Source organism: Anabas testudineus, chromosome 18, assembly GCF_900324465.2.
Source record: "Anabas testudineus chromosome 18, fAnaTes1.2, whole genome shotgun sequence".
NCBI lineage: Eukaryota > Metazoa > Chordata > Actinopteri > Anabantiformes > Anabantidae > Anabas > Anabas testudineus.
The window spans coordinates 25,508,146-25,533,429 of record NC_046627.1 but is presented as its reverse complement, the minus strand read 5'-3'; the positions used below and the strand labels follow the sequence as shown (position 1 = coordinate 25,533,429).

Sequence of the window (25,284 nt, the reverse complement as noted above, 5' to 3'; positions counted from 1 at the left end):
ACCACCCACTGCTGTTTCTACACTTCAGATTTTTGTACAGATTGAACAGATAACGCTGTAATTTTGTACCCGTAGGTTGATGTTACCTTCAGACAGAGCCAGGGCAGATTTTTTCCCCAGGATTTATTTCAAATAAGCTAATTGCCTGATGGCAATAGCTTCATATACAGCTTCATATTTATCATAAAGTCATGAGACTCTCTGTAAGCAAGCACATTTGTGTATTTTCCAAAATACTGAATTATACCTTTAGTATTTTAAGACATTATAACCAATTAAGTGATTTAGGACACAGGTACAGAGGCTGTATCCCACGACGCAAACCCTTCATCAGCAGAAAGGATGGGAAGCCCGGTCGGAATTTGCAACATAATATAACATAACATCCAAAGTACAGAGGTCACAAAAGTTCAGCTGCAAGGTTTTATGGACTGATTAGACCAAAAGTAACTTCAACCAGTGGATGGAAATGGTCACTAAACTTTACTGATGATATCATGATGGCAGCAGAAGTAGTAGAATTACAGAAATACAGCAAAGCGGATAAGAAGTAGCTTCATCATGCAGCAGGACGATGATTAAAACGCATCTCAACAAAGGAACACGCAAAGCTGAAAGTCTGACCTTCTGCTACATATTCATTTTTTAATGTTTTCGGTGTACAGCAAACACACGGACTGGCCTCGTCCTTCTGGTACCGGCCACTGAAGAAATGTTCACTCTCACAGCCAGGTACAGGTCACTGTATGACCACAGTTTGCTCCTCTGCACAAACAAACACACAACAGATACACTGTAAATGTGTAAACACTTTGTTTTATATGCTTTACCATCGAAGTGTTGAACTCTGTCTGTGTGTGTGTGTGTGTGTGTGTGTGTGTGTGTGTCCTCTCTCCGCACTTTTCTTTCCAATGAGTTCAACTAGAGTTTAATGAAAAATACAGAAGTTTGTCGCTGCACTTTTTCTTTCTGTTTTTCTTCCCCCACTCAGGAGGGACAGGAGGGGCGTTAGGAAATTTACCCTCAAGATGTGATTCAGTTACTTTTTGCTTTCCTGTTCAAAAGAGTACTTCAGCAGCAGGTGGAGAAATAAAGACAGAAAAACAAGGGAGGGATAAATAGGAATGACGGGAAGAAAGAGCAGCAGCACCAGTCGGGAACAGTCTGTACCTGTGAGTGAGCCAAGCAGACACAGGCTCATGCAGCCAGCATTCATCGTGTCAGCAGCGTTCTCATCTCTGCTCTCTGTCTTTAAGTCAGTCTCTTTTCACTTTCATCATCCTCAGCTCAGGATAAACACACACGTTCCTCTTTCTCTGCGCCGTTCTTCAACGTGTCAATTAGCTGTTCTTTCCTTCTGTCTTCCCCTTTTTTTCTCCTCATCTTTCCATCTTGTACTCCTGCCCTGCTCTTACGGTATCTCACCGCAGTTAAAATGCACAGCGTGTCCGACACAAACCAGCCGCTATTAACTGTCACCACAGCAACCAAACAACAGTTAATGCAGAGTGGGAGAAAGGAAGGAAGAAAGTAAGAAAGAACGGCTTTGTTTCGTTTTTGAGGCTTAACTTTAACGGTGTGATTGAGTGGTTGGAAACGGACTGAAGCAACAAAAACAGAGCGTGGCAGGGGGAAGAGAAGTGAGGGATGAGGTCAGACCATTTCACTGTCCCGCTTTGTGCAAAACAGAAACTCTTTGGAATTCTAAGAACTGTCTGATTGGCTCATGATGGGAAAAACATCCAGTGGGGAAGTAATGATGCAGCAATTACAAGAGATCACCTGTTTACAGATCAACTATGGAAAAATACTGATGTTTTTCTATAAGCCATTTTTATTAGTAGTTGTATTTACACACAGCACAGCTGTTTCTAACACATACATATACAGACACATTGCAGGGGAGTGATTAGTTTGATATTTAGGTTGTCTGTACATAGAAACATAAAGAACGGTATTATATTGTGCAGGAAGTCACCCCTGTAGTTCAGCGGCCTCGTGAGGACCTATGACCAATGGGGTCTTAAAATCCCACTTTTCATGCATCCTCCAAAACAATAGCAACAACATGTTTCCATTTAGTGGATCCAACATGAAACCATGTTGCATATTAGTGTCCTGGGCTGAAAAATCTATTGGGATTTAAACTGATCAGTCCAGAAAACACAAAGAGGAAAAAAAAAAAAAAGTTTTTGTAAAGTCTGAGCCATCACAACGACTCCGAACCAGTCAAACATTAACTCCAGAAAAGCAGCAGTGCAAAAACATGTTTCCCAGTCACTTCATAACACGGCAGATGCTTTATATAAAAAGAGCCAAGCCGCGCTCTCAGCTTGTTAAATTGAAGCCTCTAGGCCGAGCTCGTTTTGGCAAATCCATATGGTTTCTGTGTGTGTGTGTGTGTGTGTGTGTGTGTGTGTGTGTGTGTGTGTGTGTGTGTGTGTGTGTGTGTGTGTGTGTGTGTGTGCGCGTTACAGTGAAGTGGCTGGCTCAAACCACACTGTGGCTCGGTACACCAATTATGGGTTTGACCATGCAAACACTCACTCCGTCTTTCCCAAATACACAAACGCGCTCAGAGGGTGGCCCTGCAATAGCTGCACAAAATGCAGCCATGATGTGGTTCTCTTATAGTTGCGAGCTAATCCACCCCGAATGAATCAACTGTCTCGAACAATTATTCCAGTCCATAGATGGAAGAAACATGAAACGCGAGAATGTGCTTAGTCCGTACAAGAACTGCAAGACCAAAGGTTTTTCAGCATCTCCTCTTCGCCTCTAGCATCATCGTGTTCAAGAAACAAATGTTTCGCTTTGGTTCACTTAGAAAAAAAAAAAGATATCAAATATCTCCCAAGTTGTCATAGATGATATCTGGTGATTTCAGCGGTGCCTGGTGGTGCTTGCTGTACCACAAATTAGCAGGTAGATGTTTCTGTTTGGATACTTTGCTGTACAGCTCCCTCCCCCCTCCGCCTCCTCCTCCTTCACCCCAAATGTTGTTGTTGTTGTTCACATTACTGCCAGGACCTCCATGTTTCCCAGGCGGCAGTGGCACTGGCTCCTTCCGAGTGAAAACACCCCTTGGTGGCTTGGGGGCAGTGACAGGTTTGGGCAGCCTCTGAGTCACAGGTTGAGCCGTGCCACGGCTTGGGCCCAGCTGTGGAGGAGAGTGCCTCAGGGGCTCTGATGGTTTGCCGGTGGTGGAGGTGTTGTAATTCCCCTCTGGTCCTGACGGGGCCATTAACTCGTCCGGTCTCTTCAGGCTGGGGGGCTCTAAACGGGCCTCATCATAGATACTTATTCCTAAACTAGAAGGCATGTTTGTGCTTACTTTGGCGCAGCCTTCTGGTTCATCATATATGTGCTCCAGACCAACTGGCAATGCTCCCTCAGCTTGGCCTCCTGGGGGTCGCCTACTACTCTTCATCGCTCTTCCTCCCCCTCTTCCTCCACCAGCTGCCCCATTCAGACTCAGAGCGTTTGTTTTTGAGTTTAGCTCCAGGTTAATCCGGTCGTACACGTGCGAGTACAGATCTGGGGGCTTCCTGTGGTTGGTGCCTCCAGGGTGATGATCCCCTTGCGCGCTGCCTCCCGAGGAGTCGTCGCCTACTGGTCGGAGGCGTGGGGTTGGCACTGGTGGGGTGGATGGGTTACTGCTTTGGTTTTGACTTTTGATACTGTCCACCGGGTCAGAGTAGAGGCAGTCGATGCTGTGCAGAGGCAGGCGAACTGAGTCAGCTGGCTCAGAATAAAGACCTGCTTGTTCATCAGCTGAGCAATGACCTTTTGCCGGCTGTGACCTTGGAGACCGCGGAGGGGTCCCTCCTCCTCCTAAAACCCCCAACATTGCTGGTGGTTCTGGCAAACTCCTGCCTTTAAGGCCCCCTGCTGCTGCTCCTCCCCCTTGCCCTCTTCCTCCTCCTCCATCTCCTGCTTCCCTTTTCCCAAGGACACCATCAGCAGAACCTGGTTTGCTGCCACCTGAATCGTTATCTGCCTCTCGACTGCTGCAACTGCTGCTGTCTCCACTTGCTGATGTCATGCCAGAAGGGTGGCGTATGTGTTGCAGCGATGCGGGACAGTCTGGGTCAAAGTTGAGACCACTGAGATGGCGGTCCTCAGCCTGCGCCTTCTGCGACTGGATGGCCTGGTCCACCAGCAAAAAGATGTCGTTCCCTTGCTTGGTGTCAAAGGTGAACGTACCAGGGCCTGACTCGCAGCGCCGTCCTGCTTCAAACGAAAACATCACCTATAAAAAGAAGAAAAGCAAGAAAATGAAATAGAAATTGAGTAAGAAGGACAACACGTGGGAGGGTTAGGAGAGTTGAAAATGTGTCAGTGTGTGTAACTACTTATACAGAGGTAGGTAAATTACGATAACACCAACATGGGGCAGAAATAATGGAAGCTAATCACAGAAGTTCCTGCTTAGTTCCCGTCATTGCTCTTTTATCATTTTTCTTGGCATTAAAACAATTCTTGCTTCCTTTTTCCGCTGAACTTTAATTAGCTGTTTTCTCTGTTTTGTTGCTTCACTCCTTTAACTTGCTCAATTCTTATCTGCAGCTGAATGCTTTTGCCCCAACTTTCTTTTTTGCAAATGCAACGCCGTACATAAAGAGCCCAACACGTGTGGTAACATCATGTGTGGACAAACCAGACAGACACTTTAAAGGTCATCAGTCAATTTTAGATCCTAGTTTAGAGCTTTAAAGCATCAAAGTGACACAAAAACAAGCACATACTCTAATGCTAAATATGCTCTGGCGGCGAGGCTCTGACCACACACACTTAGTTATCTATACTTTCTCACTACAATCAGTTGTTGCAGTCTGGTGCAAATATAACACCAAACATCTGATCTGTGTCTATACTTGATATAGGTGTTATCAAGTCTCGTGAGCACAGAGCTTCTGTGCATCAGACACCCACCCGATCTCTCCCGTATCTCCGGAGCAGCTTGTAGGGCCACACCTGGATGTTCCTCTTGTTCTTTGGATCCTTCAGTATCAAGGCGTCATTTTCAGCTTTCAGGCAGTAGCTGCCTGTCAGCCCACAACGCTCTGACGCCTCTGTACGCTGAATGCTCACCCAGAATTCATTCACTACAAGAGAAGATAGGGTGGATGTTTTTGCTTAGGTTAACTTCATTCCAAATGATCTTTTGTACTAGGCTTATGTGAAACTGGACTGTTTTGTTACTTTACCCTCTTCTCTGGAGTAGTAGATGAGGTTTTCAGACATCTGAAGGTCCTGTGGTCGTCCATTAGAGTCTACAGCAGTATTACTGCTGCCACTTCCACCCTGTGGGCACAGACACTGACAGTCAACCAGGGGTTTGCTTTTAAGATAACAGAAAAGGGCAGCTTAATAAACTGGCTGCTTACCAGTGTTAACACTAAAAGAGTATGCAGCAAAAAACAAAGAAGATGGAGTATGCCTTCTGGAAAATATATATGCTATATTCATGTTTGTGTATGTGGGTGTAAGAAGCCTTGCCCTGCATTAACTCTCCAGGGGCATGTGGGAAATTTTGGAAGACTGATAGACACATGCAAAAGGAAAGAATTCAATTAAATCCCTGCTGACAACAAAAATTGAAGCAGCCGTTTTCTTTTTTTTTTCCTCTAAAATAAGAAAAAACACATTTCTTTCTGTCGTCTTTCTGACGACAGAGCAGCAACGAGTGCACGAAAATATTTTAAGAGAATAAAAGTCAAACACCTTTAAAACACACAGAAGCTTGGGTTCACATCCGCCCACGTCCTAGTCAGCAACCGCATTTCACACACACACACACACACACACACTAGGCCGCTGGTTACTCTGTTTCGTATAACACACACATTGAGAAGTGTAGCGATACCTGAAATGCGATGTCACACATGGTGTCCATCCAGTCCTTAGCAGCGCTCTTCTCTGCTGCAAACACGTGCGTCTTGTCGTTGGTTTCCACACAAAACGCTGCCATGTTTTCCTTAGGACAGGTCTCGGTCAACGACGGCAGGATGGATATGCACTCAGACAAGCGGATGATCTTCTTGTCCAGCTTCCTGGTTTTTTCATTGGACCCGGCTCCCGAACCCCCGCCAGGACCACTTCCTCCACCCAAGGGCGAGTCGTAGAATTCGAGGCGGGCGATGCCATTTTGACTGGCAGGGTAGAGGACAAACCAGTTCTTCTTCCATTTCTGATGGGTGCAAAAGAAGGAATGTTACTATGGCAAAATTAAAGCGGATTTTCTTTTTTGCATCAACAGAATGACATGTAATGTTAAAGGTACTGCTCACAGCGATGAACATTAGCCAGCCCAATTCTATGTAGTTCTAGATTATAATGTGTTTCAGCTGTCTTGGTTTCACAGCCTGCAACTTTCATGTTTGGTTCAGCATCAAGACGTCAGTAGGTTTCCAACCACAGCAGGCAGTAAAAAAGGTTAGGTAAGACCACTGTACAGCACCTGCCCATCCCCATCCAGCAGACAGAGAAACTGCTGATGAGCATTTAGAAAGGTCATAAAAACTCACACTATACATTTCATTGTTGGCATTATACAGCATTTCTGATATGGTCTGATACGAATGATGAATGTTAGAGTTGCTGTGCACTCTGTCTACAGACAGAGTAGTATAGCAGAGTTATGTTCACCATAAGGAAAAAAAAAATTAAAAAATTAATATTGTAATTTACTACAATGCTCCAAAGAAATACTTTTTAATCAGAGTCAGTTAAACGTCTGGACGACTGGAGACGACAGTCCAAGTCCTCCAGGATGGCACATCAATATGTGTCATTTTCAGAAGGTTTGCTGTGTCTCCCAGCACAGTCTCAACACTGGTGTGAATGTCTCTAATCAAACAATCAGAAACAGACTTCATGAAGGTGGCCTGGGGGCCAGACGTCCTCTTATGGGCCCTGTGCTTACTGCCTAGCACCGTGGAGCTCAATTGGTATTTGCCATAAAACACTAGAACTGGCATGTCCCCTGTGCTTTTCACAGATGAGAGCAGCTTCACCCTGAACACACGTGACAGACATGAAAGGTCTGAAGAAGCTGTGGAGAACATTATGCTGCCTGTTACATTGTTGTTGCTATTACATGCCTTGGACCATGAAATACCTCTTGGTCATCATGCCTCGACGTTGTCAGTTATGCATACAAGCTCACGGGGGCCAAACAAAGTTCTAAAAACTATTTTGAGCTGCAGGAATGAAATTTCAGTAAAATAGACAGCAGTGGACAAATCAAATGGAAGGATTTTAATATAACAGATTTTAATGTAAAATTAAATATGAAAAAAGAGAAAAGAAAAGTTTTTTTGTTCTGTTTTGTTTTATTTTTGTAGTGTTTATTTTTTTCTGTTGTATTCTTTAAAGTTTGTATGTGTGGTATTTGTATTACAGCAATAAGTAACACACATCCTTGTTTCATCTAGAGATTAGTAAACCAGCCTCCTATGTAAAGACAGCTAATTCTAAATTTAGTCAGGGAAGGCTGAAGGGGAATGACATTAAAAAGAAAATCAAATCTATATAATCTATGTAGTTTGCATTTTCCTGTGAAGGAACAAATATTTTTCATGTGGCTTATTCAGACAGAAACAAGGAAAAGGCAAAATGTAGAGTTGGCCACGAACAAAAATCAAAAATAGACGAAGAGAGAAAAGTGAATGTCAACGTTCACAGAAGATATGAGTCAAAACTATATTTCCGGGTCTTCCTCTTACCTCTGCTGTATTGTGCTGACTGACACTTAATGTGGTGCAAGTGGAGGAGGCAGATGGTAATGAATGTACTGCAGTTTGACTCAGATCTATTGCATATACCATAGTTCCTCTTGCATTTAATCAGCAACAGCAGCAGAACACACTTAAAGCATTAGTCATCATTGCTCATAGAGAAAAGAGCTATTTCCCCCAAAATCGAATCAGATACTGGTTGAGTTTTTGGTCTTTGCTGCTCACAAGAAGCATTTGATGAAGTGAACTATGCCTTCTCAGATGACTTAAGACAAAAATCTGTCGATGTGCATAAAGCTGGAAAATATTCATCAAAATATCGTTAAACTAATTCTCTGTAGGTTGTGACGAGTTAGTCTGGATCACTCCAGAGTCAATGTCACAGTGAGCCCAGAGTAACTAGAGAACTAGAGACTTAAGGAATAACTGGCAATGGTTAACGTCTCTATTCGTGTCTACCATACACACATATTGGTGCATGATTGTACGAAGCATGTTATCCACTGCATATCTAAAGTTTGCCAAAGAGCACTGTTACACTGGAAAAGGGTTTTGTAGAATGATAAATCTAAGGCTGTGTTGTTTGGGAAGGACACACCTCGACAGTTTGACATAATGAGACAAAAACTGAATCCAAAGGTTACAAAGCTATCAGTGGGTGATACCACAGAACAGTGACCTAAACACTGAAGTCAATTTACAGGAAAAAAATGGAGGTAAGATCTAAAAACACCATTGCCTGTAAATATCACATTAAAAACTACTAGGATGACATGTTATCAATTTCCCAGGGCATTTCTATGTTAATGTCAGCTGGCATATTGTGGATGTTTAACATTTGTGAAGCGTGGTCGCCCCTAACGGGTTAAAATTATGACCCAGTTAAAAATGAGGTGACTTTTTTTTTTTCCTGCTGAGGACGGCAGAGAGGAAACAACAACAACAAAAGCTAACAATGACTTCTTCCTCCACAGAGATAAACAGGGACATGGCCACACAACATGACACACAATACTGAATAAGATGCACAGCAAGCGTGTGTTACACACCAGATGTTCTGTGCTAACAATGAACATGACGGCAACTTTACAGGTTGTCTGGAAGTTGAGTCATGGCAGCTGAACTTCTTCCTTTGTTCCTAGTTCATTCAAAAAGTCTCGCTGCTTTCAGAGTGAACGAGGTGGATAGATTTGGTATGTCCCAACCAACTCTCCTCAGGAAGAAGAAGCTGCTTAGGTGAATACAAAAAAGAACGTCTGTGGAAAGACGTCTGTGTGTGTGTGAGAGATACAGAACTCAACACTTATTTGGAAAGTTGCTGTCATCCCTTGTGCCCTCTGGACATAAGTGTTTTGCAGCAGTACATCACTCTAGGCCTCGTGTCGGTGTTTTCCCCTGCATTCTCTGAGCGGTGTGGAAGCTGCTCTTGTCTGTGACAGGAAGGTCAGCAGTTTGAAAATCCCTTAACCGACAGGGAAAATCCAGCTAATGGTGTATGGGACATTAACTCAAAACCTACAAGTCATCAAATAGTCCATGATGAGCCAGCTTCTCTTCTGCACAGTTCAGATAATATTTAACCAACATATATCATCCAGTTCAGTTGAAATTTATGCTGCTCTACTGTAACTGCAGCTCACGGGGCCTGTGTGCCCACTGTAACAGCAGCAACAACTTAACAGCTCTGTGACACATGAGGCTAATATAGGGCGATGTTGTTAAATTTGTAACAATTATTTTAGAAGGTGCTTGTCTGTAAAGTGCAGTCTTTGCGCTGAAACGCAGGGCAGTAGAGGCACAAACTCAAAACTATACCTGAGTCCTTAAAGAAAGGTATAACTAAAACTGTAATTTAATATATATAAACTGAAATTAAAACTAAATTCAGCAAAAATACTAATGAATACACCTATGTAATTAACTATTTAAGACTACAGAAGAAGAGTTGAAGTAGAGTCATCAGTCCAGTTGTAGAAAACAAGGGAGGTTATATTTGCCAAGGTGGTCCCCGTGGAACTTGACATTTGCAGAAAAAAATATTTTTTAGTGTGTAGGCTGTTATCATCAGAGGTGAGAAACAGAGCCAGCGCATCACTGACACAACAAGTGTTCAAAATCGATCAAAAAATGATACGAAAAACGCAAACTGCTAGTAGCTCTTTAGCGTTGAAATGAGGCTCATCTGTGAGCAGCTACCATAACCTGGTTCTCTCTCTAACCTTTCTAGAGCGGTAGATAGTAGTTTAGTTAAAAGTAGTAGTAGTATGCAGAAAGCACCTGCTGTGTCTACGGTACCTATGTGTAAAAAGAAAAAACTTAATTAAACTGAACATTTGGATAGAAACTGACAAACTCTCTTAAACCACTGAAACTAAGCTCATAAGTAAAGGTGATGAAAACTAACTACAAAAGTTATAACCATGTTAATACTGCTTTCAACCATTGGCTTCTACAAACTCATGATATAAATAGGAGTCTTGTGAATCAGAGTGTGGTATTTGCATGCTGGGTTCAATAAAACTGTAGCTGAAGTCTTTGAAAAACAAAATATTATTCAATAATTAACATTGATTTGGTTATAAATTAAAAACACATCTAAGCTGCAAAGGTTATACCGTAATTAGTAAATGTCACAGGTGCATGTACAAAAACTAAGTCAACAAATGCATGCACACTATCCAAGTTGTTAAAATGAACAGCCAGAAAGGACAGGAAGTGCGTGGGATTGTCATTACCCATGATTCCCATGCCTGCCTGCCTTATTCTGCGTCCAGTTGTGTCTAAGTGTGTGCATATGTTTGTATTGTTTTTAATATCCCCTTAATGCATTGATGTCTTAATGTGCACACACACACATAAAGAGTCTGTTCAGTCAATGCAAGTGTAACTGTGCAGGATACATAAATAGGGTGTAGCTGCGATGTTGTCCTTGTGTGCATATATATGTGGAGGTTGTACGTATGCGTGTGTGCGCGAAACAGCTGCTCCATATAAGGCAGCAGATCGTTATCAGTCACTAAAACACTGAGTGGAAATTATGCAAAAAAGATCATGACACAGAGAGGGAGAGAAACTTCCTCACTGCTAACCTGCCTGTTCATAGGAACACAGCAAAATTTGGTATAACACCAGTTCATGTGTGTGTTTGCATTTCTCACTTTCCCTGCAGAAACAACACAATACAAGGGCTTTACAGTTTCTGTGACCTACATCACATTTGATGAAATGCAACACTTCCCTTTGCAAAACAAAAAAGAACTGACACACTTTACATTTACCAGTTTTTCTTGACTGATTTCCAGTGTAAAAAAAAAGAAATCTTCGTTTCCATACAACACACTATAGGTTCCTTAAACATTTTTAAGAATAAACATGAAAATGTTGCTGCTGATTTATATCAAAATGAAAAATGCCAATACATTCATGCATATTTTTGAAAAAAATTAAGAAATTCAGTATTAGTAACAGCTATTTTGGAAAGTTAGCAGGCCTTGACTTCACTGGGCGCAGTTGTTCTTCCTGTTCGTCAACACTGAAGGTGTTTTTGTAATTGTTTACTACCTGTCGTGATGCTATTCATCTAAACAACTCAACTTGTTCCCACTGGCTACAGACAGACCTTAATGACACATGCAGGAGGAGCGTGTGTAGTTATCTGCATGTGAGGGGATTTGTCTATGAGAATAAAAGTTTGTGTATTAAAGTGTTTCTGTTCTTGTTCTTGGGGGGTTAAAGGGGAAAACAATGAAAAGCTCTGTGACTATATGTGCGAACTAACCTCAGTCCTCTGCTGTGTCTACAAAGTACAAAGGAGGAACCGTGAACATGGTGAAGTATTAGTGTTTGCACGTTGTGTGTCCTCAGACAAATGGCTACTTTTAAAAGCGACAGATATTTTGAGAGAACAATGTCCGTAAGTAGGTCGACTTCAATAGTATATGTCACAGCATGCTTACAACCAAAATATTATACACAAACAATACAAACTTCCTAAATGTGATTTTCGTCCAACTTTTCATTCTGAAATGACAAATTGTGGAGGCTGTGTTACATTCAGAGTTGAAACCAAACTGCTAATCCAGGTGTAACAAAGTATTTAGTTTTATTTCCTGTTTCATTTCTTTAATAATCACAGGGGGGATTTTCAGTTTGGATCAACTAATTATTTAATTAACTAATCATGTCAGCAAGTATGGGCTGGAGAAACTTGTTCATATTGAACTAAGAACTTCAATAAATTATTTGAATGCGATAAAAATATTTGGTTAATTATCCGTAATTAGTAGTATTAGTGTATTAGTAAGTTGAAAAAGATTTATTTGTTTAAAAAACAAAATGGTACATGATCCATTCATTGTATGACACCAGGAAATCAGCCTAGTCTCTCTTGCGATAGAAATGATTGTTCATGTTGGCCCATAGTTTGATTGTAAAACAATCTTTGTTTCTGTTTAACGGCAAACTAGAAATAATACTATATATATTCGGGCCACAGCTACACATTTGTAAGATTTGTCAAAGATGACTAATTACTGTAAGAATTGTATTTGTTTCAGTGCGGACTTAATCGTTTTCCCTTAGTGCCAACACAACACAGTATAAGATCACTACTGGTCCAAATATACAGAGCACCCACTGCAGAGCGTACTGTATACAGAGAATTATTTTATACAGAGAATTATTTTATACAGAGAATTATACGCTTATAAAAAAACAGAGCAATCTGTTGTTTTCTGAGAAACATGTTGTGGAATACCGGCGATAAGATATCTGACACTAACTCACTAAGTCATTAGACATCATACCTTAGATATGAATCACTTTCATGTAAATCTAGCAGCCTCAGGGTGTATAATACTTCTTTATCCTGACACACCCCATCAGTTTGAATGGCAGCTATCTTCTGCCTGAAGCTGTCTTCAGTGGTAAGGGATCATCTACTCTACCATTCATACAGCTAGCTACACCTTTTACTGGCAGAAAGTCAGAAAAGGGTGCAGGTGAACTACAAACTGCAGGTCCAAGCACATTGGCTCTAGATCTGAGTGGCAGACAAGCGGATGCATGTACAGATAGTTGTGCTCTCACTAAATCCTTCTACTGCATTTCAGCAACAGCAACAAACATGAAAACTAATTAAAACAACAGAACATTTAACAATCATTTACCTGACAAGATATACACATATCTACTTCATACACTGAAAAACATTCTAAGTACACTGCATATATTTGTCATGATTCACACATCTTCATTACTGTGTTATGCTCATTGGCCGAGACAGAGGGATATGTCATTCTCTGGATGCTATTAATGCCTTTGTGCAACAGACGTCAGAAGAAAAACTAATATTTTCGTCTGTGGTGGAAATACTTTCAGATTTCTTTAGTGTTTTATTAGTAAAGGTTCATTTCATGATGTTTACGTGTCATGAGGAATACTACTCAGTATGTTAAACTATGCTTGGCATGGTCTTGCATGGCTACGAAAGAGCTTTTCAAAATCTGGAAGCATAACCCAGATAACATCATCAAGGTTATTTCTGTTCAGACGGAAGACTTAAAGTGTTTAACAGTAAGAACAGATTACAAACTTAGAAACCACGAATAATGATCCGATTTATAATTAATATACTACTGCTCAAAGTATAACATCAGTGCAGTGGGGGTGCACAATTAATAGCTTTAAGCTTTAAGCAGCTTTAAGATTGCAATCTCAATTCAGTTCCCTATGCTGTTTCACTCTTATGTGGTGGAAACTCTGCCATTTTTGTACTAGTGAGATGATCCACTGAATGAAACTGAATGCTACCTTTTCTCTCCTAAGCTGCGTTACGGGGGTCATCGTTGATTGGAAGTCGCTCATGCTGATTGCATTTTTCCGTCGGAGATCACCATTTTTCAGCAGAAGTGATTAATTCCTTCACCGGCACACGCATTTGTCTTGAAAGTGTCATCATTAAGAGCAGACGCCCTGTTTCAGTAACGATCATATCGTTTTGCTTTCATAAAGAGAGCAATGAATAAATCATTAATAATAAAAAGACTTTGCTCAAGAATTACGAGCCAAAATTCTGATCTCAGTTGTGAATATAAAAAGAATAAACTGTGATTCATATTTTACCCAGAATTGCGCAACTCTAACACTGCAGTCACGCTGTCTTGTAACTTCAGCTGCAACTTATGACTGGCATTGTTTGATCTCCCTGCTTGGGGGCATCCTGGTGAAATAGAGGTCTTAAATAGACTTTCTCCCTTCCCTCCTCATTTCCTGTAAACACTCAATTAGTTATTAGTTACCAAACACAGGCTTAAATGGCAAGAAAGAGGAACATAAGTCCACGACAAGCTCTTACGGCCCAAGCCATCTTCTAGATTCTTCCGTGAGTAAAAACACAGAAGGAATTAACATCATATTCATTTGAGACACGACAACATGCAAATATGCACATTGTGGGAGCTGGAACCTGCTGGATGCAGGCACTTGTTTTAAAAATGATTTTTAACTTTCCTTTATTTCAGAGCAATATGCAAATAAGAAAAATTACATTCAATTAATTAAATTTCAGATTGTCATCATTTTTTATCAATATCATGTCAATCAACTTATGGGTTTGTTAAATTGTTTGTGAGCAGAGAGGGGGAAAAAATTAAAAAATGTATAGTTCAAGTAAAAGTTAATTGATGGCGACCTAAATTTTAACAAAATGTAATCAACTGACTTTTAATGTCACATTAACAGTGTAAGTACTAGTGGTGATGATGATTTGCATGCTACTGTACAAACTCTATACCGACCAATACTCGAGAAGTCGTAAAACAACAATCAGAAAGAGAAACTTCAGTGGGACACTGAACTATTGAGTCACATTTTCCGACCAAGCACTGGGCAACGAGCACGTGTGAGTGTGTATGTATGAATACTGACAGTTCTAGCTATTGCATAATTCACCATACAAACCTCACAGCAGTTTCAACACTAGTCTACTAACATTCAGCTTCCCCTTCATTTTCCTTCTTCTTCTGTGCAGAGATAAGATTATTTTTGAAAATGTGGAGGTTCGGCCTGTTCACTTTCTATGTAAATAGTCTATAAAAGGCATTGAAACTGAGTTTTGGGTGTATGAATGTCTATTGTAAAGTGTTGATTTCAGGACAGGAAACAGGGTCAGAAGGTTTTGTTGGTCCATGTCATATGACCAGTGAGAGACTGAGAGACAAAGACCCTCTTTACAAATCTGAAAGCGTAAATGAGTTCTTTTCTAGCGTTGCTCTGAGACCAAAGGCGAGGTTGCATGGAGGCCAAGGACTGAAGCAAACACAAAGACACGCCTACAAACACACACAGGTGTTAACACTGACATTTGCATTCACTCCTGCCTGAAAAGAGTGATCACTCCGTCACACAAACGCGGTTTATTGTGTGTGCAATGTTGCGAACTGCTGTACACCGTGCTAAGATGAAGTAGAAATATGTCTGCCCCCTTTGTAAGGATCTGCCTTCGTTCTGTGAACTTCCAGCTTTTAGGTCTTAGCTGTTCCAGTTTTGCAGCCTTTAATGTGAAACGGCTTCTGTCCACTTTGGCTGCACGTATTTCTCCATTTACTTGAAGGTAACTCCAGTGCACCGGTGTTTCACCAGCTGGCTGGCAAGAAGTTCACATGCATCCACACACACACACACACACACACACACACACAGATGCACAGCAGGTTTAATCCAGGAAGACCACATCAAAACAAGGCCAGAGCAGTGACACACTCTGTCCCCAGATAGAGGGGGAAGACAGGGGACACACACATATTTAACATCTGTACTCATATGAACACATCACCTGTCATTTCTGGTTTACTACCTTGAATAGCAGCTCATTAGTGAATTCATAAGAAACCCCACACAGGGCCTCCATCTTCACTTCAATATATATTCACACACTTTATCTCACTCGCATGCCACTGCTTTATCACACCTATAAAGTCCTTACAGACACTTTTTTGACCTCATTCGTCGCAGATTCATTTAAGTATTGACATATAAACAGTTTATGACTTCCACTAAACTTCATTGCACTTGTTGATGTCCTGGTTTCCTGCGCTGCGTCTTCAGAGAAGCATTAAAGCTCATTTTTAGTGACCGTGAAGAACTAGAACATTTTTATCTTCAGCTAAACTGTTTGTTTATCATAATGCTTTAATAACTCCGATGCCGGCGTTTAGTTTAACGATAAATAGCTTGATTAAAGCACTTATTCCGGGGTCTGTAGCTACAGTTTCTCTTCTCTGTCAGCGCCGCAGCTGCAGCGACGCGGCGACGGATTTTTCTTGAACTCACCTTTCCAAACTTCTGATGCTGCACAAACAGTTGTCCCTCCTTAACGTGGGTGTCCATGCCCACAAACGCTCCAGGGTCCCCGTTCGTCAAGAGAGGTCAGATTTAAGTTGAATTTGACAGAAGAAAACCACTTTTCTCGAGGGGTTTGTTTCCCCTCTCACCCCTGATGAGTTCCCCTCGTCTCACTTCCGCTCCCCGGTCGTTAACGCGCACTTATCGTAGCGGTGTCGGACACTTAGCGGTGTCATGATGACCGTATAAAAGGTCCAAACAGTCTCTGGGTGGTCCTGACAGTGCTAAATAAAGTCCAAATGTTGTCGGCGGGTCGCCCTGTCTGTCTCCTCCTGTGGGGCTGGACCGCTACAAAGACACACACCACATGTCCCATTAAGCTTCCGGCCGCCGCTTTCGCAATAAAAGTCTAATCAATCAGGATGTTGAGTAAACATAGACTGTATATAAAGATTTGTATATACAGCCTACAGTGGAAACATATTTTATCTTTCATCAAGTATTATATATGGGTTAATTCCTATTACAAATGTGGTCCTAAACGTACACCTCTCCACATCCCAATAAGGAGACTAGTTGAACATCAGTGTCAGAAGTGAGGGTCATAGCAAATTGTTGCCTGTTTAAATCCACCCTGGTTATTGCTCACAGTGTGCACACGTCATCAATTCACCACAGCTGAATTGAAACAGAATAGATGAGGTGATGTTTAAATACCTCACATCTGGTACAGCACGTTTGTTGCGAGCATTGAACCTAATGATAAATTTGTAGCATCATCATGGAGAACATGCACAGTAAACAGAGGGTGTTAAAGGTTACCCCTAAAAGTAACCATTGGCAATCCGTAACAAACAGTGCAATTGCACCCACTCTGTGCTTTTATTTTGTATACTGGCTGTCACACTGTGTTGCAGCAGCTTGACGCAGCCGCGTCGCTGCAGGAGGAGTGAGCAGAGCGCGGCCAGCGCACTGAGCTGCATCTGTCTGTTTTCTCCCTCCTCCTCATGCTCGAGTAACTTTTCTGTTGGTTGCAGCTCTGACATCTGCAAACTACATAGGCTATGTATCATCATCACCTGTTGCACATAACCTTTAGGTGATGATATTGGCGGATGAACTGCAGGAAATCACAACATCAGAATAGATGACAGAGACCTCACTATTAGTGCTCAGATATACTTCAGCTCCAGAAACGTTATAGCACATTATGTAAGTAGGAACTGCAAAGGAATGGCACTTGTTTTTAAGCAGCCTATACTGGCAAGAGAAGCTGGCCCCCTAATGTGTTGCAGATGCCTCCTGCTGGCTCACAGTGTAACTCTAAGTTCCTGTTTTCAGCTCAGAACCACACGGTGCTACATCTCTCAATGTTATTTTTGACACCGATTAGGGATTTTTAAACCATGAGTCAAAACACAAAATGGGGTTTTAATTGGCCAGCAATGCTTCACAATACTAGAAATGTTCATACTTGTCCTGTGACGTTGTTGTTTTTGTCACATAGGGGCAAAAAAATCCACATGTTGGAAACTGGAGTGTAACCAAGTACGAGAACCTTCATGCTGTAAAAGGGGTACCGAGTCTGGATTAATGAAGAAAAAATGGATCTAAATAACTGGAGTGTCAGGCTGCTACATACCAGAATTGAAAAACGTTAATGGAGTCTGAATCCTTTCTAAGTGTAGTGTAAATAAAATGTTGCTTATTGTTCTTTGCCTATGTCAATTTGTGGCTGCTTTTATCTACTACTCAGATATGTGTCAGAGGGACGGGCTACTGGTTAAATATTAACTTACAATTTACAACACAGAAAAACTTAACTTAAAGACAGTACAATAAAGATTAAACAGTATTGTATCAGTACCTGTAGGCCTGTGTAATAGCAGTCACATGGACACTAAGTACATTTGTATGCTCATGCGTCCCTGTTTTTTAGATAGTCGTTTTAATACTTACAGTTTTTGTAGTACTAATACTTTAATCAAAGTGGATTTAGACTGATATGATTAAAAATACTAGTATCTGTAGGGCTCTGCTTCTACTTTAGCAAGAGCGACGACTGCCATCTACCGGTTGTTATCTGACACTGCAGACCGGGAGCTCAGGTACAACTCTCGCGATATCTTCTCACCTCCGTGGATCAAACAGGAAGTGAGACATGACAACAGTGTTCGGCGGAGTAGAAGGGTGAGAATGAGTTAAAATATACAACAAAACTTACACATGACTATTTATACCAATAGGAACTAAGGTTAAGTGTTTGTTATAGATGCTCGTATTCTTAATTTTGCAGTTGGTACCAATAAATCTAGCTTATGACCGCATACTGAGAGAGTGTCATTGTGAGCACAGGCTGTAGACTTCAGACTGGGACAGTAGGAAGTCTTCTTGTGTTAATGAGTGTGTCTCGTGATCATTACTTCCTCATGTTTTGTGGGATACAATAGTTTTTGGACCGATTTATCAACGAATATATGGAAGACTGGCTTTTTGTACCTAAAGCAGTGTATCTGTGTCTTCACTTTCTCACCTGTGACTTCATACTGTTTGTACTTAACTAATAACTAAGAACTTTTTTTCTTGATGGTTCCTGGTGACTGCACTGCTCTCTCTCTCTCTCTCTCTCTCTCTCTCTCTCTCTATCAGTGGAGGGACTCACTCCAAAGCAGTGTTGGTGGCGGCAGATGGAAAGATCCTGGCAGAGACCGCGGGACCCTCCACCAACCACTGGGTAAACAAACAAGTAGACAGAGGAGAGACTTTAATAAACTGAGTAGGACAAGTGGAGAAATGTAGAAAATACATTAAGATTGTTTGTAACTTAAACCGTGCATTAGAACAGTGATAGATATTTTTTCCTTTCATTATTAAAATCAAAACACATGCAGAAAGCAAAAACACTGAGTGTGTTCACCTGTGTGTTATTATTCAGCTGGTGGGGGTTGACAAATGTATTGAAACCATCAACGACATGGTCCACAGAGCCAAGGTAGAGGCAGGACTGGATCCAAACACACCTCTGTGCTCGCTGGTCAGTCACACTTGTGTCACAAAGGTACATTTTTACTCACTTCTAATGAAGCTACAGTTCTAACTTTGATTTTCTGTTTGTGTGTGTAGGGCATGTCTCTGAGTGGAGGGGAGCAGAAGGATGCCATAGACAAATTAATCTCTCAAATGAAGGAACGGTTCCCGTGTCTCAGCCAGCACTACTTCATTACCACTGACGCCATCGGAGCCATGGCAACTGCCAGTGATCGGGGTAACCATCATTTTCTGTTGTTCATTTGCGTTGTAGTTAATCCTGAGCACAAATGGTATTTACCTTAGATTTAATGTTAGTCATTTATAAGAAATTAGATTTTTACAGACTAATATAAGATTTAATGTGTTATTAAATACAAATTAAATTAAATGCAGCTACATTTACTGTGCATATTTACTCATCCAATGTAAAGTTGACCATAAAATCTCAAACTAGGCGAGGCTCGAGACTTTATCCTCTTGGGATTGTATGAATGTGTTATCATTTCTAGTGTCTTCTAAACTATATGACTTAATGAGACTTTCAGCTCAGCTCACAGTGACTCCGTTTCCTATGCAGGAGGTGTTGTCTTGATATCAGGGACGGGCTCAAACTGCAAATTAGTCAATCCAGATGGCACACAGCTCGGCTGTGGAGGCTGGGGTCACATGATGGGTGATGAAGGATCAGGTAACCATCGCAATGTGTTTGAATTATTTATAGCTTTATGGATTTGATAAAACACTTCAGAGATCTCCCTGTGTCTTAGCGTTCTGGATCGCTCATTTGGCCGTGAAGACGGTGTTTGACGCCAGAGACAATCTTGTCGCTCCTCCGCATGACACTACACATGTCAGAAAAGCCATGGAGGAGTACTTCCAGGTCAGGTTGTGGCAGGAGTCACTAAATTGGCAGCTTTTTCTTGTGATAAAAGTATTCATTTATATACAGTAATAATACCAAACAAATCTAATTTAATGGGTATTTTCATAAATTCAGTAAATTCACATTCACATGCCTTTATCTTAGGTGTCAGAGCTGATGGGGATGCTGCCGCACCTCTATAGAAACTTCCAGAAGTCACACTTTGCAGGTTTCTGCAAAGAGCTGGCAGAAGGTAGGCAGCACGTCACTTCCTGCATAGTCGTGTTTGGGCAAAGTAAAAGAAGAGTGTGTGAATGAGGTGTAATGAAAAGTGTGTGTGCATGTTGTATAGGTGCAGAGGCAGGGGATGCTCTCTGTCAGCATGTGTTCACTCAGGCTGGGAGAGTCCTGGCAAAACATGTTGAGGCTGTTTTACCTGCAGCACAAGAGGTAACACACACTCAATCTTCATTCGATATAAACAGGCAACATGAATTTGTTTTAATCTCTCTTCTTTTTCTCTCTCGCTAGCCTCTACTAAGTGGTAACCTGGGCTTGCCCATTCTGTGTGTGGGCTCAGTGTGGAAGAGCTGGAAGCTCCTAAAGCCAGGTCAGTGCCCTTCAAATCAACAAACTCATTCCATAACTTACTTTCCCATAGTTTTCACACTGAAAGACAATTTGGTGAAGCAGTGGGAAGTTCTGATATATTTCTCTGTTCCTGTGTCTCAAACCAGGGTTCACTGAAGTCCTAGATAAAGTAGCATCATCTGACAAGTTCAAGGGTCATTTCCATGGCTACAGCCTTTTGATTTTGCATCAGTCTTCAGCCCTTGGAGGCGCCAGTCTTGGGGCTCGGAGTTTAAACCTCACCATAATTATGGACTACACAGCCAATGCTGACGTCTTCTACCGACACACCTTCAGTAGCAGCCAGTGACAGGAAGATATTTCATAACTGTTAGCATCAATAAGCCATATCATGTTTATACGGATTGTGTAATTGTGGTTTTAGGTCTGATTTGATCCCACCACAAAATATATTTCAAATCACGATGGTTTTAACAGCTGCATGGTGACTGTTGTGACAATGAAATTGACAATATGACATATGGCACTTTTCTTTACATGGGACATTCCTAATAAAAAAACTGTTTACTCATTCAGAGTTTTCATTTAATCGTTCATTCAAAAAACGTATCACTTAAGTCCTACTTTTACTGGTTTTCTGCACTTTTGTTTTGTACTAGCACATGGGGCTAATACACACGCTGTACATGTGTGACAATGTCTTGTCATTGTTATCAAAAAATATTATATTACACACACATAATACATACTACTGACTCTCATTGTTTTGTTTCTAAAAGAGGAGCAAATGAAGCCAAGAGTCACTTTACTGTCTTTTGGTTTGTTTCTCTAAGCTCATGTTGTCTATTTAATGACAGGCTTTTTGTAGAGTACCCTGCACGTTAAGTGTTGCAATAATACGTGAGATGTGCAGGAGAAATAGCAGTGATGCTGTGTGTGTGTGTGTGTGTGTGTGTGTGTGTGTGTGTGTGTGTGTGTGTGTGTGCCTCCACAGTGAATAGAATAAATACCATTTGATTAAAAACAGGATGAGTGACATTCCACTGGCTCACTTCAGTCCAGCTTCACTGCTGTGATGGTGCACTGCGATTACTCGGCCACAGAGGAATCACAAAACCATCAATGATTCCCCCGAGTAACCTGAAGGTAGGGACATTTGTGCTTGTTTTTATTTCTGTTAATTTCCCACACCTTTGAGTTGACTCATGCCGATGTGTGATTTGTTTTAGTTCAAGTTTGTTTTGAATTAAAATTAGTTTAAAATATTTTTTTTTTAAGGACATACCGTCAGATGTAGCAGCTGCAACTAGCACTACACAAAACTGTTAGCTGCTGACATTACACTTATTAATGCTACTTGTCATCATCCACACACTGCACCAACAGGCCAGTCTGCATTACTGCTGTGCAACAAAAGTCAACATGCATACCCTGCACATTTTCTGTCCTGAGTTACTCTTTGAATAAATCTGAGGAGATGTAAATTCTGCTTTTAGATTAATGTTAGTGTACAATGACGTTCTTATAATGTTTACTTCATGCCAACAAATGTAGGCTTATGTTATTATTGTGTGTCGTCGCCCTACTACTGTAGCACATCTAGCTGGCAGCTCCTAGAGGACTACACCCGTACTCATAGAAGCTGGGATTTACAGTGATTACAGTACATAACCAACGTTACAACATTTTAGATTTAGTTGATGCTGCAAACTCATCAGCAACCATCCAGAGTAACAACCTACACGATGAGTTGTGTTTCTGGCCACTTGGGAATGCTAATTTAATGTTCACTCTCCCTTTGGCCCTATTTGCATCAACTCCTGACATAAATGTCTGAGAGATATACTGCTGCTCAGCTAAAGTAGTTAAGAGATGAGAACACAAGCAGAAACGCAGCCGACTGGGAAAACAAAACACTGACCTGAGACATGCTGGAAGTGTAAAGTGGAGATAAAGACAGGCGCACGGTCAGATGAGAAGATAAATGCAGGCTCATCACTACCCAGGTGCTTTATGACATTAGAGTATTTGCTTAGTTTTGCTAAATGTACTCATATACTCAAGCATTTTAAATGTGTAGTTTCAGTAACAAACTATTCACACAGTTACCTCCATTAATAACAGCTGACTTGCTCAGCGACCTGATAGTCAAGACATTTGGCTGCTTGAACAGACTTTGTTCATTCAGATTTCAGGGCACAAGCCTTCTGAGAGATTCCTCACAACTTACAGCAGTGACTACAAACCCTTCAGTGAGCGTCCTCTACAAGTCAACCAGCCCAAACCTGAAGCCAAAGCTGCTCCAGCATCTTTCACCCAGCTGCAGGTTAGGATCAGTGAGTGACTCTGGAAGCTGAAAGAAAGATGAACGTTTACTTTGACCGTCCGTCCACGTTCTTTTGTTTTTGTCTTTTCACAGACTAAACGTGAAACCTGGCCTATATTTTATCAGTTCTTTTACAAGACAACCAACAGCACCTATGGGTCATCTGCATGTTTACAGGTGAGTCACAGCAGCACATGAACACCCGCTGCAGGTTCACCGGAGCTTTTATTGTGAACTGGCTTTCAGTTTCTAGTAGCATCACCGCCATCGTTATCCTTTCTGTCTCTCAGCCTCCCTCTTGTCACCTCTTCCCTGCCTCCCCATCTCCATTTGGTATCCTCTCTCCTTCCATTTCTGAAGTCAGGACACAGGAAGTGAGAGTAGCCTGGGAGACTGGGCACTTACTCGACGAGAAGGAGAAAGATCAGCTGCACCCTGGTCATGGTGGGAAAGGTAAGGGGTTCCCACTGAATAACACACACACACACACACGTATCGAAGCAGGCAGGTGCAGAAACAAAAACTGGCTCTGTCCATTTTTCTTCTATTGACAGTAAATGTGTTGGAGCAGCAGGAGGAAAACGATGAGCTCCAGCAGGAGATTGAGGATCTCTGTGAGAAAGGTTACGTTGCTGTTTTCATCTCAGGAGTGGTGTGATTCATCTGGTATCCACGCATGTAACAATGAGAAAACCTTTTTAAGTGCACGAAACAGCTTGAAGGCTGAGTAACACGTGGTATTTTCATATTCTCATGTTCTGTATTTGCGTACTTTCAGGTATGATTGTGTATTCATCCCTTGTTAATCCGGCCCACTGTGAGGATCTTCTTAGATCTCTGTGCAGAGAAACCGACCTGCAGCACCTGCTCAACCTTCCAGTGGCGTCTGGTCCCATTATCACAAACAAAGGTGGAGCAACTTTCCCTCTCTCTGGAGTTACTTTAGTTTCTTTAAGGTGCATTAAATTCAAAAGTAACTCATTTCAAGAAACCAAATCCACCCACCACCATCCCCGGAGCTCATGAATTTTTCTGTTATCTTATCACATTTACATTTAGCTTTTATATACAGGGCCACCGTCCTGAGAATCTTCACAGACATCGACTACTAAAATATTCTGAAAAGTCACATAGTGTATCTCTGGTATGTAAACTGTGATCCCAGTACCTAAGCACAGTGTTTTAGATGAATGCATTTTATTTCTTACTCCTGGTTAGATGCTGAAAATTGGGACAGCAGCTACTTGAGAGGCTTGACACCTGCTACTGGTCTGAAAAACAGTGCCTTCCTTCAGCCTACCTCGTGGCAGTGCAGTTGGTTAGGGGCTACAGACACAAACCTCACCCTTCACCATCAGCACACGCAGTTTTTTTTATTACCTACCCCTGATGCTCCCTGTGCATTATTCTCTGACATTCTCTCTATGATCCTCTCCCTCTCAGCTGTGCATGGGAAACGCGCCCAAATAGCTGCTGCTTTAAGGTGAAGACCATCTCTCTTCACATCCCTCAGGGCAGCAACCTGCATCTGGCTCCTGTACCGCTGACTATCTACAGCACAGAACGCAGCAGGAAGCCACTGCTGACAGAGTACCAATCCAGTTATGCTGCTGAGGTAGGAAGAGGGTAGAGGTGTGTGTGTGTGTGTGTGTGTGTGTACCCTGATCAGTATGCTGTAGATCCATCCACTGACATTTTTATGTACTTTTCTATTTCTACTTTATCTTGTGTGTCTTCTCTTAGTGGCCCCAGTCCAAGATCCGGATGAGCGACTTTCACCATCAACGTCCTCCTAGTCACTGGAACCCTCATGCTTCACTCTGAATCTCAACTTTTGTCTCAGTGCACAGCAGATGAAGAGTTTAAACTGCTACATGTTAGTATTAAATAGTAGTATTTTCCAATTGCATGAAAAATCCTTCCTGCCTGAAGAAACGGGTAGGGCTAGTATGTGTTCTTGTATACGTTTCCTCAGGATACAGAAGCTGAGAATGATTCACAACACAGCAGAAAATAATCTACTGGCAGGCACCCGAAGGACACAGTAAAGCGTGCAACTTGATGTCATCCTCCTGTTGGGAATACATTTATATGAGCATACAGCAGCACGGTGGTAAAACACGTCAAGGTTCTGCATTCAAATGTCTATTAAAGAACAGAAGCATTATAGTGAAGCTGAGAGAAACTCTTGGGGCATCTCCACCTTTGCAGGTGAAGGGACAGAGACTGGACAGAGCAGTTTGTACTTTGAAAGGAGGTGTGGGTAGTAGCAGCAGAGGTGTTCAGTCTGAGGTAATTTTCTTCAGGACAACAGCTCTGCTCTTTTGTGTACCAAGCTTTAGACTCTGGTCTCGCCTCATACACTTAAATAGTGAAAGTGTCTAAAAGGA

The 25,284-nt window shown here is 41.7% G+C and overlaps 3 protein-coding genes across 4 annotated transcripts; 2 read left to right on the top strand and 1 right to left on the bottom strand.

Annotated features, from left to right (window-relative positions):
* Nucleotides 1-1,814: 1,814 nt before the first annotated feature.
* Nucleotides 1,815-16,438, bottom strand: dok1b (docking protein 1b). The gene is made up of 5 exons (XM_026353255.1): nt 16,074-16,438; nt 5,870-6,193; nt 5,211-5,307; nt 4,936-5,108; nt 1,815-4,252 (listed from the first exon to the last, which is right to left on the bottom strand). The coding sequence occupies exons 1-5, from the start codon at nt 16,128-16,130 to the stop codon at nt 2,843-2,845; spliced, it is 2,061 nt and encodes a 686-aa protein (XP_026209040.1). The 5' UTR covers nt 16,131-16,438; the 3' UTR covers nt 1,815-2,842.
* Nucleotides 16,439-18,132: 1,694 nt separating this feature from the next.
* Nucleotides 18,133-21,140, top strand: nagk (N-acetylglucosamine kinase). The gene is made up of 10 exons (XM_026352342.1): nt 18,133-18,275; nt 18,735-18,819; nt 19,021-19,119; nt 19,209-19,350; nt 19,693-19,803; nt 19,883-19,995; nt 20,143-20,230; nt 20,330-20,427; nt 20,509-20,587; nt 20,715-21,140. Exons 1-10 carry the CDS (start codon nt 18,247-18,249, stop codon nt 20,915-20,917), a joined length of 1,047 nt encoding a protein of 348 aa, XP_026208127.1. The 5' UTR covers nt 18,133-18,246; the 3' UTR covers nt 20,918-21,140.
* A 449-nt stretch (nt 21,141-21,589) lies between these two features.
* On the top strand, nt 21,590-25,047 carry LOC113157704. Of its 2 annotated transcripts, XR_003298521.1 has the most exons (10): nt 21,590-21,714; nt 22,757-22,894; nt 22,988-23,071; nt 23,185-23,347; nt 23,449-23,517; nt 23,673-23,804; nt 24,113-24,212; nt 24,338-24,509; nt 24,638-24,770; nt 24,870-25,047. XR_003298521.1 is itself a non-coding variant. In XM_026353307.1 (9 exons), the coding sequence occupies exons 1-9, from the start codon at nt 21,691-21,693 to the stop codon at nt 24,716-24,718; spliced, it is 963 nt and encodes a 320-aa protein (XP_026209092.1). In that variant the 5' UTR covers nt 21,590-21,690; the 3' UTR covers nt 24,719-24,908. The 2 variants fall into 2 exon arrangements, 1 of the variants encoding a protein (XP_026209092.1); XM_026353307.1 differs by having other exon boundaries at nt 24,638-24,908.
* The last annotated feature ends 237 nt before the right edge of the window (nt 25,048-25,284 follow it).